A 19,852-nucleotide genomic window follows, 5' to 3' on the forward strand; every position below is an offset into this window, starting at 1 on the left:
TTTAAACTTGGCTAATTTAAACTCGGCTCATTTAAATCCGGCTCATGCTGGTTGAACCCGTGGTGGGCCGGGTTGGCCCACCAACCCACCTACCAAATTTTATTTTATTAAAATTTAATTTTAATTTTATAAAAAAATGTTTATTATTTTGTTTGCTTGAAAAAATTATTTAAGTTCCTTATTTTCAAAATTAATTAAACACCCATGTTGGGAGTGAAATTTGTTTAGATTTAAATTATAGAAAGTTTGTAATTTTTTTATTTTAAAAAAATTGTAATTAAGTGAGCTAGTGAGTCAACCTGTTTACCCACCAACCCGTGGTGGGTCGGACCGAGTTCGTATTTTTCTGGCTCGCTAATAAATGAACCTGATTGGGTTGGCTCACTAAGTGACCAACCCGTGGTGGGCCGGGCCAGGTCAATGGTGGTTTCGGCTTGAACAATGCTTCGAAATGGTGGAATGTTCAAGCAGAACGAGGGCGGACACAACTCCGATGAAAGGCGACGGTTCGGTGAACGTTCCTTTGTTAGTGGATGATCAGTTGTAGTCAAGAAAGGTTTATGGGTGAGAGGACATTCTCTCTCGTGAGTTCTCTCTCCCAAATGAGATCTGCAAGGTTTGAAACCCTTAGGAAAATGAAACCATCAAAAACTCCTGCAGCTCCAAACCTTGCACTTCCATGTCATTTAAAATTATTTTAACTTTTTTCACATGAACCAATCAGAACGCAACACTAAGTGGAGTCAAAATGTTATTAAAAAATGCTCTCAAAGTATCATTATCCTTCTAAAAGAATCCAAATTTTGGAGAAAAAGAAAGTAAAATTTTGGGAGGGAATGCTTCAAAAAAGAAAGTGAGGGAAATGGAGAAAAATGTATTATAATCTATTAAGGTAACCAATCTCTTTAAAAAGAAATCAAAACCTTTGTTGGCTTTCAAATAATCTATCCATAATTATTTTAGATAATGTTTATTTGAGGGAGTTTTAATAACCTCCCAAAATAATCCTTACTAAATATAATTTTTTTAGTGTAATAATTAATTGATCAGATTACTATATATACCTCATTTTTTCTTTAGTGGATAAACGAGAATGAAAAAAAAAAACTACAAATTTTAAAATATCATTAGAGCCAAATAAATACATCCACTTTAGTAAATAAATAAATAAATTATTCCTTCTAGAAACTTTTTTTCCTAAACAGCCCGTGGGAAAAAAATATTTGAAGGTCAACTATGGTTATGTTTCTTAATCTCCACCAAATCAAAATCATTAATTTATTTCAATAATTGGCCCTAAAAATTTAAATAATAATCCACAAAAGACATAAATAAAATAAGGAAATGATACCTTTTCTTTCTGGAGACATGGAAATTCTCTTAAAGGGTAAAATGTGATGTCTATCAAAAGAAAAATGAAGCATAATTTTATAGGTCAATAAGCTACATTAAATAATTTTTTGGGATCCACCCACCAGCAATTATAATGCTAAATTAATTATATTTTAAAACCACATACAACCATCTTCCTTTGGTAGATAAATACTTGTTAACTATAGTGTTTATCTCTAATCACTACACACTAATCACTCTAATCTCCAAATTTATAGTGTCACAAATATGAGTGACGATGAAAATGCAGTGCGTTTTGGCATTCTTGGCTGTGCTAACATCTCCATCAAGCTATGCAAAGCCATAAACAAAGCACCAAACTCCAAGCTCCATGCCATAGCCAGTCGTTCGGTTGAAAAGGCTGAATCTTTCGCGACCGAGCACAACCTACCTAAGACGGTTAAGGTTTATGGAAATTACGAGAATGTGCTGGAAGATGATGAAGTGGATGCCGTTTATATTCCTCTTCCGACAGGTTTGCATGTGACATGGGCGGTGAAGGCGGCGGAGAGACGGAAGCATGTACTGCTGGAGAAGCCGGCGGCGATGAGCGTGGCGGAGCTTGACCGGATTCTGGAGGCTTGTGAGGCTCATGGGGTGCAGTTCATGGATGGCACCATGTGGATGCACCACCCTCGAACGGCTAAAATGAAGGAGGCTTTATCTGATGCTCAACGCTTTGGTCAACTCAAATGGGTATGTGCATATTAATAATCATATTATATTATATATATATATATATATATATATATATATATATATTTATTTATTTTGGTGTTCTTCATTTTTGTTTCTTTTTCTTGTGAAGAATATAGTTTGAATTGGGATTATATATTCTTTCATCCACGAGTATATATTTTTATATATCACGATTGATTTATTTAATAATAAATTTTGTTAAAATATATTATGTTTTATGGTTTTGATATTTATGTTAAGAATTAAAATATAAATTTAATTTAATTTTATAAAATTGTTTATAAGATGATATTTGTATTTATTTATATGTTATAAATCTTTCTTATCTCTAAATAATATGAGATATTTTATAACTAAATTTAATAAATATAACATTTTTCTTTTTTATTTGTTTTTATTTTGAAGTAATTGGTGGAAATTTTAAGGTTTATTCAAATGATTTGTGAATTGGACTAGTTAGATGAAAGGATTTGAAGTTTTTTTTTTTTTTCTATTTTGAGGATTTATTTAATTAGTTTGCATATATTTATCAAAGCTTAGAACAAAAATCTCACCGTATATTAACAAAACTTTTATACATGGTAGGCTCTTTCTATTTTATTTTTTCAATTTTAGAATATCCTTTATGTTCTTTTTATTTCTTTAAAATAAAAGAACAAATTTTATGCTTTCCTTATTTACTTTCTTTAAAGTTTTCTACATTTTAAAACACTGAATACTTTCTTTCACGTCTTTTATTTATTCTAAAAACTTTTACACACGCGTAGATGTTGGTCCTTTGTAGAGCTAGCTTTCTACGAAAAACACAAATACACTTAATTGTGATGCTCGAAGTTAAGAGAAAGGTAAATCTAGTAAGTATAGGTTCATATTATTTAATTAATTAATTTTGGTTTTGTTTACGAAGTAAACTGAACACGATTAAACTTGTCTTTTGGTGTGAAAAGTTTGCCACCACTTTACTCGACACAATGTTATAGAACTTTAGTAGATCGATAAGAATGCTCAATATTTAACTATTTCTTCCTAATTTTTACACGTGACCACACTTTCACATTTTGTTAAATAAAATAGCTTTTTTTCTTTCTTGGTAGCAAAGGTAGGTTTGGTTCCAAAAATAAACATGTATCTAAAATAGATTAATCACATGTCTCATTTATAAGTTTTAAGCTTTTTACTTCGTGCATTTCCACGATTTTTTCATACACTCTTCAAATTTTTAAAATGATCATTTTCCTGTTCATAAAAGTGACTTTCAAATTACATATTTTAAAAATTTTCTAAAATAAAATTTTCACAATAAAATTTTTAGAATGTATGAAAAATATATTTCAGACATATTTTTTAAAGCACGTGTAATAATGCCTTCTCAAACCAATTTTCTAAAACACCCCGTATGAAATGCATTCTATAAGAGTTAACGAAACAATGGCGGAGGATAGTTTAGTCTTTTTCTGTTACCATGGAGTGCTGTTAGTAACTGTGAGGTGCAGAAAGCAATAGCCTAAGTTTTAACATCATTTTGGGCCATCAGAAGGTTACTCCCTACACCACCCCTCATTGTTCTATGGAGCACTACATTTTTTTAAAATTTCAAAACTATCCATTATATTTTAAAATATTCTTCACCCCTACCTCTTATCTTCAACGAATGTTAACATCCGTTGAAGAAATAATTCTTCAACGGATGTGCCACATCCTCCGTTTGAGTTTTTTTTTTAGTTTTTAATTTTTTAATTTATTATATTTTAAATTAATATATAAATAATAATTAAAATATTTGTTATAAATCTTTTAAAACGGATGTGTCACATCTACATCTGTTAAAGTTTTTTTTTTTAATTTTTAGTTTTTAATTTTTATATTTTAAATTAATATATAAATATTATTTAATTTTTTAAAAATTATTATTTAATTATTTATAAATTAATTTTATTTTATTTAATAAAATAATTATTTTTAATTTAATTTATGTATTATTATTTAAATAATAAATAAAACATTTTTTAAAAATCTATTAAACGGATGTGATCATATTCGTTGAAGTTTTTTTTTTGAAAATAAAAATAATAAATTAAAATATAAAATATGTATATAGATGTTAACATCCGTTCACGGATGTCAATATCCGTTTACGGATGTCAACATCCGTTAAAGGTGAAACTGATGTTGACATCCATTTTATAACAAGGACAAATTAAGTATGAAGTGCTGCAGGGAGGAATTGGTGTTGGTGGAGGGAACAACTCTCACCATGTAACTCCTCAAAGCCATTCATCGTTATTGTACTTTACATTTGAGTTTAGGTTGTTATGTTGTTACGTAGTGATTAATAGAAAAATGTATCTTTAACTTTTTTTTTTACAACTTTTTGATAGTGTATGATTACAAACCAATAAAATAGTGATTAATAATTTATTGAGAAAAAATTATTAAAAAAGTTGTTAGCATGTATCATAGTAGTCCGTGATTAATACTGTGTTTTGCACGTGTTGTTGTTGTTCAGATACAGAGTTGTCTGACGTACAACCCTGGTCCTGAATTTCTGAAAAGTAGCATTCGCGTGAAGGCAGATTTAGATGGTCTTGGTGCCTTAGGAGACTGTGGTTGGTATTGCATCAGAGCCATCTTATGGGCTGTGGACTATGAGCTTCCAAAATCAGTGGTTGCATTCCCAGGAGCCATTCTCAACGAAGAAGGTGTCATAATCTCTTGTGGTTCTTCCATGCATTGGGAAGATGGAAGATCTGCTACCTTTCACTGTTCCTTCTTATCCCACCTAACCTTCGACGTAACAGTTTTGGGAACAAAAGGGTGCCTTCGTCTGCATGATTTTCCCCTTCCCTTTGAAGACAACTTAGGGTATGCCACCTTTTTGGAGGCCTCAGAGTTGGATTATGCCAAGATCGAACCAGGAATGTGGTGCCCTAAGCCCAATGAGCATGTTGTTGAGACACAGTTTTCTCAAGAAGTTTGCATGGTTATGGAGTTTGCTGATTTGGTTCAGAAGGTTAAGAGATGTGAAATGAAGCCTCAGAAGACTTGGCCAGTTTTTACCAGAAAGACTCAACTTGTGTTGGATGCAGTGAAAGACTCCATTCACAAAGCTTACCAATCTGTTCAAATTGTGAGTTAAAAGATGAATCATATATAGCAATTTTTTCACAGCATTTCTCTAATTTTATCTCAGTAAAAATGGAGTTAAATAATATTAACCTTTTCATAAATCATTGGTGTGCAATTAATATTTCTTATCAACCGTCTTAAAATATATATGAAACAACTGCTCACTGATTATTTATGATGGTGTTGTTTAATCTCATTCCATTTTTTACTTTGAATAAGTTAGATAACTTCTTCCTGTATACCTACAAAAATGAGAATTAATGTTTTTAACAAATTGCAACTTCAGATTATTGAAATTGAATTATGTTATCTGTGAGCAATTTATTGCATTTATAACTGATAATAATTCTAGTAATGTTTAGAAGTGAAATTACTAGTTCCTGATCAACACTAGTTAATAGTTTCCCCCATATAATAGTAGATAAAACTGTTATGCATTTGCATACATAATGTACAAAAAAGATAGAGATTTTAACATTTATGATGGTGCAAAACCAAAATATTGGGTGCCAAAAGAAGTCCATTAATATTTGGATCCAATCTCCACTGCTTGCGCTTGTCACTCATTGAAATGAAGAATGTTAATCCTACACCTCTAACATATCATCCTACACTTCCAAATATTTTATTTTTAACCTTTTAACATCTTAATCTACACCTCCAACTTTTTTAAAAGATTTATTTTAACTTTAATAAAAATATTTTTTTTTCTCTTTCCTTCTAAAGACACTTTAATAAATATTTTTTTATTTTCTTCTCTTTCTTACCAAAATCACCATCTTAATAATAATTTAATTTAATTTAAAATTTAAAATTTATTTAATATAATTTTATATTTTAATAATTATCAAAATATGATTTATATTATAATAATAGTTATATTAAAAAATAAAAAAAAATAATAATAAAAAAAATGAAAAATGAAAAATGAAATAATAATAATAATATAAAATTTGATTTGATATGTTAAAATATATTAAAATATTAAAATAAATTAAACAAGTATTAAATTTAAATAGAAAAAAAATTTTAAATATGCTAACGGTTTTGCTTTTTATTTAAAATTTAATAAATATTTCATTTAAATGAAAATTATAATATTATTTATTATACTTTTATATTTTAATAATTATTAAAATATAATTTATATTTTTATAATAGTTTTGTTAAAAAAGAAAATAAAAATAATTCAAATAATAATAATAAAAATAAAAATAATATTTAAAATCACATTTGATATATTTGAATGTATTATATTCTATTAAAATATTAAATTAAATTAAATTAAATAATTTTTTAAAATTAAATAAAAAAAAAACTTTTAAGAAAATGTTTAGTAGGATATCCATGTCCGAATAATATATTATCGGATTTCCGATTAACAAATTTTAATTTTTTTATTTAAAATTTAGTAATTATTTAATTTAATTTAATATTTTAATATAATTTAATATATTTAAATATTTTTAATGTGATTTTAAACACTATTTTTATTTTTATTATTTTTATTTTTACTTTTTTAATAAATTTATTATAAAAATATATATCATATTTTAATAATTATTAAATTATAAAAATATAATAAATATTATTAATTTTTAATTAAATTAAATATTTATTAAATTTTAAATAAAAAACAAAACCGTTAGCATATTTAAATTTTTTGTTTCTATTTAAAATTTAATAATTTTTTAATTTATTTTAATATATTTTAACATATGAAATCAAATTTTATATTATTATTATTAAGGTGATACAGAGTGATTTTTGTAAGGAAGAGAAAAAAATAAAAAAATATTTATTAAGGTGTCTTTAATAAGAAAGAAAAAAAAATAAAAATATTTTTATTAAAGTAAAATATAAAACTTTTGAAAAAGTTGAAGGTGCATATTGAGATGTCAGAAGGTTAAAAAAGTGAGATTTTTGGAAGTGCAAGATGAAATGTTGGAGGTGTAGGATGAAACAGTCTGAAATGAATTAGTTGATGGCCCATGCATATATGTACAGTCATTTTAGCTACGGTAGATATAATTTTAATTTAGTTGTACAAAAATTAATCAAAATTACTTTAAATATATTTTTAATTTTGATTATGGAAAAGTCAAATAAAACTCCTTCTATGTAAAAGTTAAGGATAATGATACTTTGACAATATTTTTTGATAACATTTTATGATTGGTTTAAAATTACTCTACAATCAATAGTAATAATTATAAACATCAATATAGACCAATATTAGAATCAGGTGATAAATTGTCAAAAAAATATGTTGTGAAATTATCATTATACAAAAGTTAATAACAATCACTGTCCACTTTTAATCTGGTAGTTATAAAAAATGTAAATATATTTTTTTAATTATTTTCTTTCAAAACAATTACTTTCTCTGCAGCCGGTTGTTTAATATTCTTTCAAAGCAACAATCAGATAAAAATACTTTGAAACTTTCATTTTGTTAACATACAATTTCCGAGAAAAAACAAATTAAAAATACAAATCACATAATAATAAAATATCTTTTTTTATTAAATTTCAGTTTACAATATATTTTTATTCAAATTTATATTTATAAACTTTAATCCAGGGACACATTTTGGACTAGAGTTACACATGATGTTAAATTGAAGTTCCACATCGGTTTGTTTATATTTTGAACTTCAAATTCCTATTATATAAGGGATTTAAATTATATTTATAAAATTAATTTAAAAGTTTAGTTTTAATATTGATATTATTTCATAAAAAAAATCAAGAGAAAAAAGTTGAAGATGTTTTCTTTTTGCTTTAAGATTAGTTTCCTACTATTTTTTACTTAAACTTTAAAATATATAATAATTTTATTTAAATAATATATTTTCAATTGTTAATTTTATTTATTTTTATTTTAAAGAATAGTTTTTTATTATTTTTTTTACTTAAACTTTAAAATATATAATAATTTTATTTAAATAATACATTTTCAGTTTAATTTTTATTTATATTTTATACAGAATAACTTTAATATGTAAAATAACTATGATAGTAGCATTCAAAGAATTGATTATATTTAATTATCATATCATGTTTGATTAGTTGAAAGGATAGAAAGAATAAAACAAGATAATAATAATAACATTATAATAATATATTCTACTATTGTAAATTGTAAAAAGTTCTCTAGAATGAGATGAAAACTTTTCCTCCGTAGCTATATGTGCCCAACCACGTGGTGAACCGAAAAAACACTGAACCACCAATCAAAATTAGCTTAGCTTTTAAATGTCATACCATTGTCAATTCTTGGTTGCATTTTCCAAACCGAATAAATTCACCGAAAGCAGAGGATACCCATAAAGACATATGTGTTAGATTTTCTCATTAATATTTCAGAAAGTGTTTTTGACACTGATCCAGACATAATATGTTGAGAATGTTTTTCATGTCTTTTTATCAAACATTAATTATAAAACGTTCAGACGTTTTTAAGGCATGTTAAGAAAGAAATATATTAACTACACATTTATTCGAAAATATGATCCGACATTTATTTATGTAATTTTATTATACATTTATTATAGAATAGGCTACTTCAGAATGGTCATATGTTTTTGTTACACATATTTAGTCCAAAAAGTTATAATCAATTCCCATAAATTTAATTGATTGATTTTTTATTTTTTTTAACTTTATTTAAGTAAAATGATCTTAAAATTACAATTATTCTACCAGAGCAAACAAGATTAAATATATTTTTCATTTTATCTACCTTCAATTTAAAAATATTTTTGTCTTTTTATAATTTAATAAATATATAGTAGTTTCTAAACCATTTACATACAATTTATTATGTTAAATGAAAAGAAAAAAAAAAGAAAAAAATAATATTATAGTGAAAGATATCTAGAGGTACTTTGAGTTGTTTAGAACAACTCTTTTATTTAATACTACCACGTAACATTTCAAAAGTTTCTCCACATAATTACTGACAATTCAACTTTAAAAATAAGAAAAACACTACTTTATTATTTGTTACAATAAATTTTATTTTAAATAATAATTAAATTTAAATTTAAAAATACAAAATTACAAATGTTTAACATTCTTTATACTTTCGTATACTGAAGCAATATTAAGTACAATTTATTTGATTATAATGTAATATAAGGGAATTAAAAGTTATTATTTTTCAATATATAAAGTAACTTAGTTACTTTTATTGAAAATATCCTAAAAAGTATATAATTATTTTGTTAAAAAAAAGTTTTTTACTATATTTCATATTCAGGTAAATAAGCTTAAAAAATATATTAAAAAAAAGGAAGGGAAAGAGTAACAAATACTATTTCCATTTCAACGCTTTAGTTCAGGACACACAAAGAAACTATTAATTATTATATTTAACAACTAAAATAATCCATATCTAATGTAAAATATTTATAAAATTTATATACTTTAATCATGTAAGGTATTTAAGAAACAAACTATTAGAAATGTTAACTGATTTTAAAAGAACTAGTCTTAAAACCACAATGTATAATTTCAAATCATCACACTTTTTTTTTTTAATTTGTGCTCACATCAATTTCCTTGTTCTAGTTAAAATACGCATTTACTGATAGGATGAGACGCTAAATTTGTTTTAAATAAATGGTACATTTATGGTTGTTTTATGAGAAAAAAACTTTAAATTGTAACTATAGTGGGCAAAAGGACTAAGAAAGAAGTCTTATAATTTAAGTATTTCATCCATTAGATTTTACGCCATGGTATAAGTTTTTGTTTTTACTCGACTGCTATTATTAAAGTTAAACATATATACTAATTGTCTCTTTTTTTTTCAATTATACTTCTTTTTTCCGTAAGCTTTAATCAATTTGCAAGTATTATTTATTAAAATGTAAAAATGAAGAAAGATAATAAGAAGTTGAGAATTCATAAACCAAAAAACAAAAAAAGTGTTTTTTCTTAAAAGTATATTTTTGCTACGATAGCCTAAAATAAAATCTAAAAGCTTTTGTGAAAGAGGTCGTGGAAAAGCAAGAAAACATATTTTCTAGGGGCGAAAGGTATCATGTGACTTATGGTCCTATGTTAATGTTAGAGAGTGAGGTATGGTATGCCATCTCAGGCTTTTCCAAGCACTATCAAAAGCATGAAAGCAATTTGTCATAAAGCAAACATGGAACCATAAGGCCAAAAAAGGGGACACAAACCCCACAACACCCCATCATAGATTCACTTTTTTCTTATTCATGATCGATACCCATCATCAAACATTGTCAATTTTCAAAACCTAGACTCGTGTCCTATAATCTCTTCTCTTCCATGCATCTATATATCTCAACCATTTCTTCCTACTTTTCCTCTCAAATCTACATTTTCATCTCCACATGTAGATGTGAATGACGTGTAAAATTTAAGGCCGGGTATTCTTGATTTCAACTTTCTAGGTTGTTCTTTCAAATCTTGTGCAATGGATCGTAGTTTCATCCTAAGCATGCAAAAAGGTCAAAAGGATAGTCACCTCATGCCACCGCAATCACTAGACAACAAAACTTTTCAAAGAATTGATTTTTTAGGTGATTTTCAAATCTTATACTTTTCATTCAAAGTTCTTTTGTAAATACTGTTTGAGGGACTTGTGTTCTCTTTTGCTCATTCCAAAAACTCGAGAAAAAAGAAATTATGATATCACCGTGTGAAATATGTTCATATTGTTGAATCACAAATGTGTTATTTTCACCATAATTATCGCAAAGGTTATATTATTGAAATGATATAAGGATTGAATGAGAATGTAAGATGTTTTACATTGTTAAGAGTACGAAAAAGTGCGTATACTACCTTCTACATACATATTAATATTTACAATATTTGCAATTTTTCAATCTCTTAATGTTAACTACTTCTACTTGTAATATTTTAAACTCTTACTTAACATACAATCATAATAGATGAAACTATGATATAATAAAATAAGATAAGTTCAAATATTCTTTATAAAAACATAACCATTTATAAAATAACCATCGTAGAACATTAAATATTTTCACATCACATTTAACACCTACACAATATCATTAAAATTAAAATGCAATCATTACTGGCAATATATTATCTTTCTGAAAGATTCTTGAATTAATTATACTCGTATATTTTGCACTTGTCATATGACCATTCACTCACATAAAATTTCTTATAAATATGAGATACTATTTGTAACATCCTAAAAATACAACATAAAATCATATCTAGAATATCTATATATTAACAATATTACAGTTTAGTTCTGAGGTTAAGAAGTACAGTTCTAGCCGAACGGCCTAACCAAAATACTACAGAATTTAAACTTTACAATTCTACCGCCTAGACCGAACGACTTCCAAAATCACATATATCGAACGGTTCTACACAATAAAAGCAGCAATACTAACCGAACGGTTCTAAGATTCGACCTTCACTTCCATTTCTACCAGAGCTTCTTCCAGCAACTCTTCTCCTTCTGCTCACATCCACAGGATGATCATTGCAACAGGACAATACGACCGAACGGACAAAACAAACCAGACAAGAAAAGTATAGGGTAAGCTTATGTAATTTAATTAAGGGTTAAATATGTTTTTGATCCCTTAACTTTCAGTGAAAATTGGAATTAATCCCTCTTCAAAACTTTGGACTAATTTAGTCCCCAAACTTTAGAAATGTATGAATTTAGTCCTTTTAACCAAATTTTGTTAACTTTATTTGATGTTTCAAACGCATTTTTAAGTTAACATTGAAGCAAAAATGTGTCAAACGGTATAAACAACTCAAATGTTATCATGAAACGCACCTGAAACATTAAATAAACCTAACAAAATTTAGTTAAAAGGACTAAATTCACACATTTCTAAAGTTTGGGGACTAAATTAGGCCAAAGTTTTGAAGAGGGACTAATTCCACTTTTCATTAAAAGTTAAGGGACCAAAAACATATTTAACCCTTTAATTAATTCTATAAAACATGTATTTCACATAAATTTGATATACAATCAAATAATTAATCATGCAATCATCAAATCATACACTTCCAACCAAAGTCATACGTCAAAGCATGCAATGACCGACCAATTTACTCTGACTGTTCGGACTGTATGAATTTTGTGTAGCTACGACATTTTTGCACCCAGGTGATGTAATAACTGAGATATCCTCAACAGCTGCCACCCGAGGTTAGTCTGTTCCGCCCAAATTCACCTTATGGTTTAGGACCTCCTGCCATTCCCACACATGAATTACTCTTCTCTATGTGAGAACGAGTATGTCAGAGCGGCTGCAACGGAATGGTTAGCGTGGGATAACAAACCAAGAGGGGGGGGTGAATTGGTTCTTACTAAAAACGTGTGCCTTAAAAATTTCTACTCAATTAAACTTACTTAGCAAATAATAAAGACAATAAAATAGAGTAAGGTTGAGAGAAATTTGCACAGATGATTTTATCCTGGTTCGGATCTTACCAATCCTACGTCCAGTCGCTTATCTCAAAACAAGATAAACACTTCACTAATCACAAAACTATTACAAACTACAATCACACAGACACAATTTGTAAAAGTTTAGAAAACACCTCTCTTGAAGCCACAAGAGATGAAACAACACCTCCTTTGAATCTTCACAAAGGATGAAACACTTCCTCCGAATACTTCACGAAGGATGACTTCCTCTTCCGAACACTTCCTTAGACGAACCAAGGATGAACCAGCTATTCCTCTATCACCGTAGCAGTATTTCACCAACTCTACAAACAGAGTTTCCTTAGCTGAGCAAGAGCACACAATTCTCAAAGAGTTCAGAGATGTTTAGCACAAGGGAAGAGTTGTAGTTGAGAGAAAATGAGAGTCTATTTATAGACTCATCCAAAGGCTCCTCCATTTTTCGTTTTCAACTTTTCTGACAGTGTTAATCGATTAGCTACAGTGGTTAATCGATTAACAACCCAACGGATACTTCAACGGCTCTAAAAACGGCTAGTTTTTCAAACGTTCACTATGTTAATCGATTAACAGCCCTTGTTAATCGATTAACGCTAATCGATTAACACCCTCTGTTAATCGATTAGCACTGCACTGCTGGGCTTCTCCATGGCTCTCTGGAAAAATCGATTAACACCCTCTGTTAATCGATTAACGCTAATCGATTAACACCTCTTGTTAATCGATTAGCACTGCACAGTTTTTGCTTCTGGTTTATTTTTTTACATCACTTTTGAATGCTTACATGAAACTACTAATTTTCCTATGTTCATACAATTATTACAAAAGATTACAAGTCTTCAAAGATCATTCTTCATGAGTCTTGTTTGTCTTGACTTGATTTGGACATCATCAAAACTTCATCTTCATCATTTTGCTAACAATCTCCCCCTTTTTGATGATGATCAAAACTTTCTTGATTTAAAGCTTTTGGTAATAATCTGTATTTGAAACGCAACTTAAGGAAGAAACAATTGTTAGTGTATTTAGAAATAAGTTTAAGGCTTTAAATATTTCTCCCCCTTTTTGATCATTATTAAAAAGTGATGAATAATTTCTCCCCCTAAATGTATTAGAAATTATACTCCCCCTTAATAAAAGCATATATGCATAGAAATAATAAGAAAAACAACATACTTTTTATTGAATGCAAATAGGCAAGCATACAAGGAAATATAAAGTTCACATACTAAGAAAAACATAAAAGCATAAATTGCCTAAGACTCATCATCACTATCGGGAACATAGAGTTTTGCAAGTTTGTCATCAATCTCCTTAAGATGATTATTAATTTCATCATAGCGAAGAGTGTGATAAGCCATCATATCATCCATTCTTGTTTGTTGCATAGAAGCCATTTCTTCAATTTGTCTAGATATACTTTCTAGACTATATTCTTGTGAAGGATGGGATGGTCCAGCAACATTTGTTGGATGAGGCATAGGAATATCTTCATCTTCTTCAGCTGATGCATTCTCTTCTTGTGCAATATCATCTGCAGCACGGACAAACATATTTCCTTGTCGTATAAACCCCATTTGATGCAATTCTGATTCCTCAATTTCATGATTTCTTAAGACGGTGAGATGTTTCTCTCCCGTAACATCAACTCCTTTATACACACAGATTAAGGAAATAAGGAGGGGATATGGAAGATGACCTCTATCATACCTCTTTTCCCGGACAATAGTGTCGGAGATGAGATCTGCCCAATTGATTTTGATATTTTGAGTAATGGCAGACATGATCATGAGATCAATTTCAAAGCATTGGGCTAGGTTTGAGCCTCTTGGACAAAGCAACCATACAATAAGATAATGAAGAACCCTTTCCTCCATTCTAAGATTTCCTACTAGAAGATATCTCCTATTTGGTAGAGGTTGTTGAGGGTTGCGCATGAAAGAGCGATATGCCAAAATTTTGTTAAAATCACCAAAGTCATTTGGCACATTCATGGTATTTTCTAAGATGGGAAGATGAGCAACATTTGTCCAAATGTCATTATCCAGAATGATATCTATCCCTTTTACACGAGTGTAAACAATACCATTTTGGGATTTTAGATTGTAGTAGAATACTCTTACCAAATCTGGATAGTAACGCCCTTGAAGTTGCATTAGATGTTGGACGCCTTGCTCAATCAATTGCTGAGAAAATTGAAATTGATGTGTGGTGAACCAATTGAGATCAATAAATTTTTGACGAAGAATCTTGCGTTCTTTCCACATTTGTAGATATTCTTCATGCTTTCCATCATCGGAAATCCACCCATGAATATTTGGACCACGTGCAAGAGGTGTGCTTTCCGATCCATAGCTTCTTCTTCTTCTTGATGGTTCAGCCATGAGAGTGTGAAAGAAATTTTGGACAGCAAAATAATGGAATTAAGAGAAGAATTGAAGTAATTTTGAGTTGTAGAAGGATTGGTAGAGTGAGTGGGTAAAAATGAGAGATGAGAAGGGTATAAATAGGCTGAAAAACCATCCTCCAACGTCCAAAAGTCTTAAAATAGGCGTTTATAGCCGTTACAACGGCTAGTTTTTGCAGTATTTACTGCCTGTAACGGTCGCTAATCGATTAACAGGGTGTGTTAATCGATTAGCGTTAATCGATTAACAGGGTGTGTTAATCGATTAACTGACGCTGATTTCCGAAAATCAGCAAATTGTTCTGCTTTTCAATTTTTAACATGTTTTTAATATCCCTAGGTCTCTTCTAAGCTCATAGAATCTATCTTTAGGCAATGCTTTGGTGAAAATATCAGCTAATTGGTGTTGGGTATCGATATACTCTATTTCACAATCTCCTTTTTGCACATGATCTCTAAGAAAGTGATGCCTAATCTCAATGTGCTTGGTTCTAGAGTGCATTATGGGATTCTTTGTAAGGTTTATTGCACTTGTATTATCACACTTAAGTGGTATATGATCTAAATGAATGTCATAATCTTCTAGTTGCTGTTTCATCCATAAAATTTGCGCACAACAATTTCCCGCAGCAATATATTCAGCCTCAGTGGTAGATAGGGCTACACAGGCTTGTTTCTTAGAATGCCAAGAAACTAAGGAACTACCTAGAAGATGACATGTTCCACTAGTGCTTTTTCTATCTATCTTACAACCTCCATAATCTGCATCGGAAAATCCTACAAGACTAGGTTCCGTTCCAGATGGATACCATAAACCAAAGGATGCAGTTCCCTTAAGATATTTCAATATTCTTTTAACTGCAGTAAGGTGAGATTCTCTAGGACTAGATTGATACCTAACACACACACAAACACTTTGCATAATATCTGGTCTACTAGCAGTGAGATATAACAGAGAACCTATCATACATCTATAATTAGTTTGATTTACCTCTTTACCTGACTCATCTTTGTCAAGATAGCATGAGGTTCCCATAGGTGTAGATGCTTCCTTTGCTTTGTCCATTTCAAACTTCTTAAGAATTTCTCTACAATACTTAGTTTGAGAAATGAACATACCTTCTTTCATTTGCTTAATTTGAAGACCGAGGAAGAATGTTAATTCTCCCATCATAGACATTTCAAATTCACCCTGCATAGTCTTAGCAAATTCTTCACAAAGAGATTTATTAGTTGATCCAAAAATAATATCATCAACATATACTTGAATAATCAAAATATGTTTTCCGACTCTTTTAATAAACAAAGTGGAATCAACTTTTCCTCTATTGAAATCATTTTCTAAAAGAAAATTGCTAAGTCTTTCATACCAAGATCTAGGTGCTTGTTTCAAACCATAAAGTGCTTTCTTTAACTTATAGATGTGATTTGGAAATTTAAAATCTTCAAAACCGGGTGGTTGTTCAACATACACATCTTCTTTTATAAAACCATTTAGAAATGCACTTTTAACATCCATTTGAAATAATTTAAATTTCATTATAGATGCATAAGCAAGAAGTAGGCGTATTGCCTCTAACCTGGCAACTGGAGCATATGTCTCATCATAATCTATACCTTCTTCTTGACTATATCCTTGAGCCACAAGCCTAGCTTTATTCTTGGTGATGTTTCCATCTTCATCCAGTTTGTTTCTGAATACCCATTTTGTTCCAATTACTTGATGAGTATCTTCTCTAGGAATCAATTCCCAAACTTGATTTCTTTCAAACTGGTTGAGTTCTTCTTGCATTGCTATACACCATTGTTCATCTTGAAGAGCTTCCTTAATGTTCTTAGGTTCTATCTGCGACATAAAAGCTACATTCATACAAAAATTTACTAAATTTCTTCTAGTGTTTACCCCTTTTGATATGTCGCCAATGATGTTGTCCAATGATAATCCTCTAGGTTGTTGCCATATTTTGTTTAGATCTTCATCATCTTGAGGATTATTCATTTTCTCTTCATTGGTTGTCTTTTGCAAGTCTTCATTTTCACCTGCATCTGATTCATCTGACTCAAGAGATTTTGCCTCAAGGTCCACAATTTCATCAAAGACAACATGCACAGATTCTTCTATTTCAAATGTTTTCCGATTAAAAACTCTATAAGCTTTGCTAGTTAGAGAATATCCTAGAAAAATAGCTTCATCGGCTTTGGAATCAAATTTTCCTAAATTCTGTTTTCCATTATTTAAGACAAAACATTTGCATCCAAAAATTCTTAAATGTGAAACATTTGGTTTTCTACCTTTAAAAAGTTCATATGGAGTACATTTCAAAATTGGCCTAATAAGCATTCTATTCAATACATAACATACAGTACTCACAGCATCAGCCCAAAATTGTTTAGGAACACTATATTCATTTAACATAGTTCTAGCAAGTTCCTCTAAGGATCTATTCTTTCTTTCTACAACTCCATTTTGTTGAGGAGTTCTAGGTGCAGAAAAATTATGAGAAATGCCATATTCTTCACAAAAAATTTCAAACGATTCATTTTGAAATTCACCTCCATGGTCACTTCTAATAGCCTTTATTTTCAAATCTTTTTCATTTTGAACTAAATTTGCAAACTTTTTAAACTCTTTGAAAGCTTCACTTTTAAGAGTAAGAAAGAAAGTCCAAGTATATCTTGAATAATCATCTACAATAATTAAAGCATAATAATTTCCTCCAAAACTTTTTATCCTAGAGGGACCAAATAAATCCATGTGCAAAAGTTCTAAGGGTTTTAAACTAGAAACAACATTTTTCGAATGAAAAGATGATTTTACTTGTTTTCCCTTTTGACATGCATCACACAATTTATTTTTCACATATTTTAGTTTTGGTAGACCAATTACTAAGTCTTTAGAAATGAGTTTATTCAATTGTTGCATATGAATATGTGCAGCTCTTTTATGCCACAACCATGGATTTTCTTCTTTTACTACTAAACATGAAATATTCCTATTTGATGCATTTTCTAAATCAATCAAATAAATATTGTTATGCCTAATTCCTTTCAAAGCAATTTCAGAAGAATCATTTTTATAAATAGTGCAAGAATTTTGTTCGAAGGTTACCTTGAATCCTTTATCGCATAATTGACTAATGCTAATTAAGTTGTGCTTTAATCCTTCCACATATAGCACGTCTTTGATCATCAAGGTATCTTCACTTCCAATATCTCCTATTCCAAGGATTTTTCCTTTGTTGTTGTCACCATAGGTGACAAAGCCTCGTTCCTTTTTCCGGAAGCTTGTAAATTTCTTTTTATCTCCGGTCATGTGTTTTGAACATCCACTGTCAAGACACCACATATACTTCCTTGGTTTTGATAATTCCTACAACATAAAAAGAATAAGCTATTTAGGTACCCAACTATTTTGTATGGGTCCTTTGGGTTAGATAATGAAATTATTTTACAACCCAAGCATATCTACCACTTGGAACACCATAATGCTTAATTTTACATTTGTTAGATGTATGACCCTTTTTCATACAATAAAAGCATGATGCAACATTTGTGTTCCTATAAGTTGTCCCTTTTTCTACCCAAGTTCTACGGGTTCTATGATTATGCTTAATTTTAGGAACATACTTATTTTTTACAACCTTATTTTCATTATTTTTACTACATTCTCCAGTGGTTGTATTTTCAGAAAAATATTTGAATTTAATGCATGATTCACATTCATTATTTGCAATAAATTTTTCTTTTTCATAAAATAAAACTTTACTTTTTAAATTTCTAATTTCTTCTGCTTGATATAAAAATTTATTTTTCAAACTTCTGTTTTCTTCAGACAAATTTGTAAATTCAGTTTTCAAATTATCATTAATTTTAGAGAAATTTTCAGAAGTAATTTTCAAATTTTCATTTTCTTCAAGAATATTTCCAAAATTTAATTTTAACTCTTTGAAATCCTTTTTCAATTTCTTATGAGCTATATCTAATTTTTCGGATTCTACTAATAAAGCAGCATAAGTATCATGCAATTCAGTTTCACTATCATATTGACTAGAATTATCTGAATCGTTAGATGTACTTACTTGGCTTCCAGCGTCGTCGTCATCCGCCATCAGACATATGTTTGCTTCTTCATCAGAACTGCTTGAGTCAGAAATTGATTCGTTGTCATCGTCCCATGCGATGTATGCTTTCTTTTTCTTGAAGAATTTCTTTTCTTTCTTTTCTTCACCCTTCTTTTGATTTGGGCAGTCTGCTTTTAAGTGTCCCTTTTCTCCGCAACCATAGCATCTATAGTTTGAGGAAGATCCTTGATTTTCTCTCTTTTCATTTCTGAATCTCCCTTTGCCTTTTGATTTCATGAACCTATTGAACCTCTTGATTAGTAGACTCAAATTTTCATCTTCTTCTGAGTCTTCATCTTCCATTTTGCTTTTGTTCTTTTCTATCTCAGATTTGAAGGCTAGAGTCTTTTTCTTAGTTTTTGCTTCTTCTTCATCTAGTCTTCCGAGATCAAGTTCATGCTCTCTCAACTTTCCAAATAATGCAGCCATTGTCATTGTGTTGAGATTTTGTGACTCAGAAATTGCAGTCACTTTTGGTTGCCAAGACCTGTCTAAAGATTTCAAAATTTTAATATTAAGCTCATCAGTATCGAAAGACTTACCTAATCCAATAAGATGATTTACGATGTTGGTGAAGCGTTTCTGAACATCTACTATTGTTTCCCCTTGCTTCATCCTGAACATTTCGTATTCCTGGATTAAGGTATTCTTCCTAGC

At 29.3% G+C, this 19,852-nt stretch overlaps 1 protein-coding gene across 1 annotated transcript; it reads left to right on the forward strand.

Annotated features, from left to right (window-relative positions):
• The first annotated feature begins 1,569 nt into the window (after positions 1–1,569).
• Positions 1,570–5,285, forward strand: LOC108320019 (uncharacterized oxidoreductase At4g09670). The gene is made up of 2 exons (XM_017551361.2): positions 1,570–2,088; positions 4,598–5,285. Exons 1-2 carry the CDS (start codon positions 1,621–1,623, stop codon positions 5,225–5,227), a joined length of 1,098 nt encoding a protein of 365 aa, XP_017406850.1. The 5' UTR covers positions 1,570–1,620; the 3' UTR covers positions 5,228–5,285.
• Positions 5,286–19,852: the final 14,567 nt, after the last annotated feature.

Source organism: Vigna angularis, chromosome 8 (genome assembly GCF_016808095.1).
Source record: "Vigna angularis cultivar LongXiaoDou No.4 chromosome 8, ASM1680809v1, whole genome shotgun sequence".
Taxonomy (NCBI): Eukaryota; Viridiplantae; Streptophyta; class Magnoliopsida; order Fabales; family Fabaceae; genus Vigna; species Vigna angularis.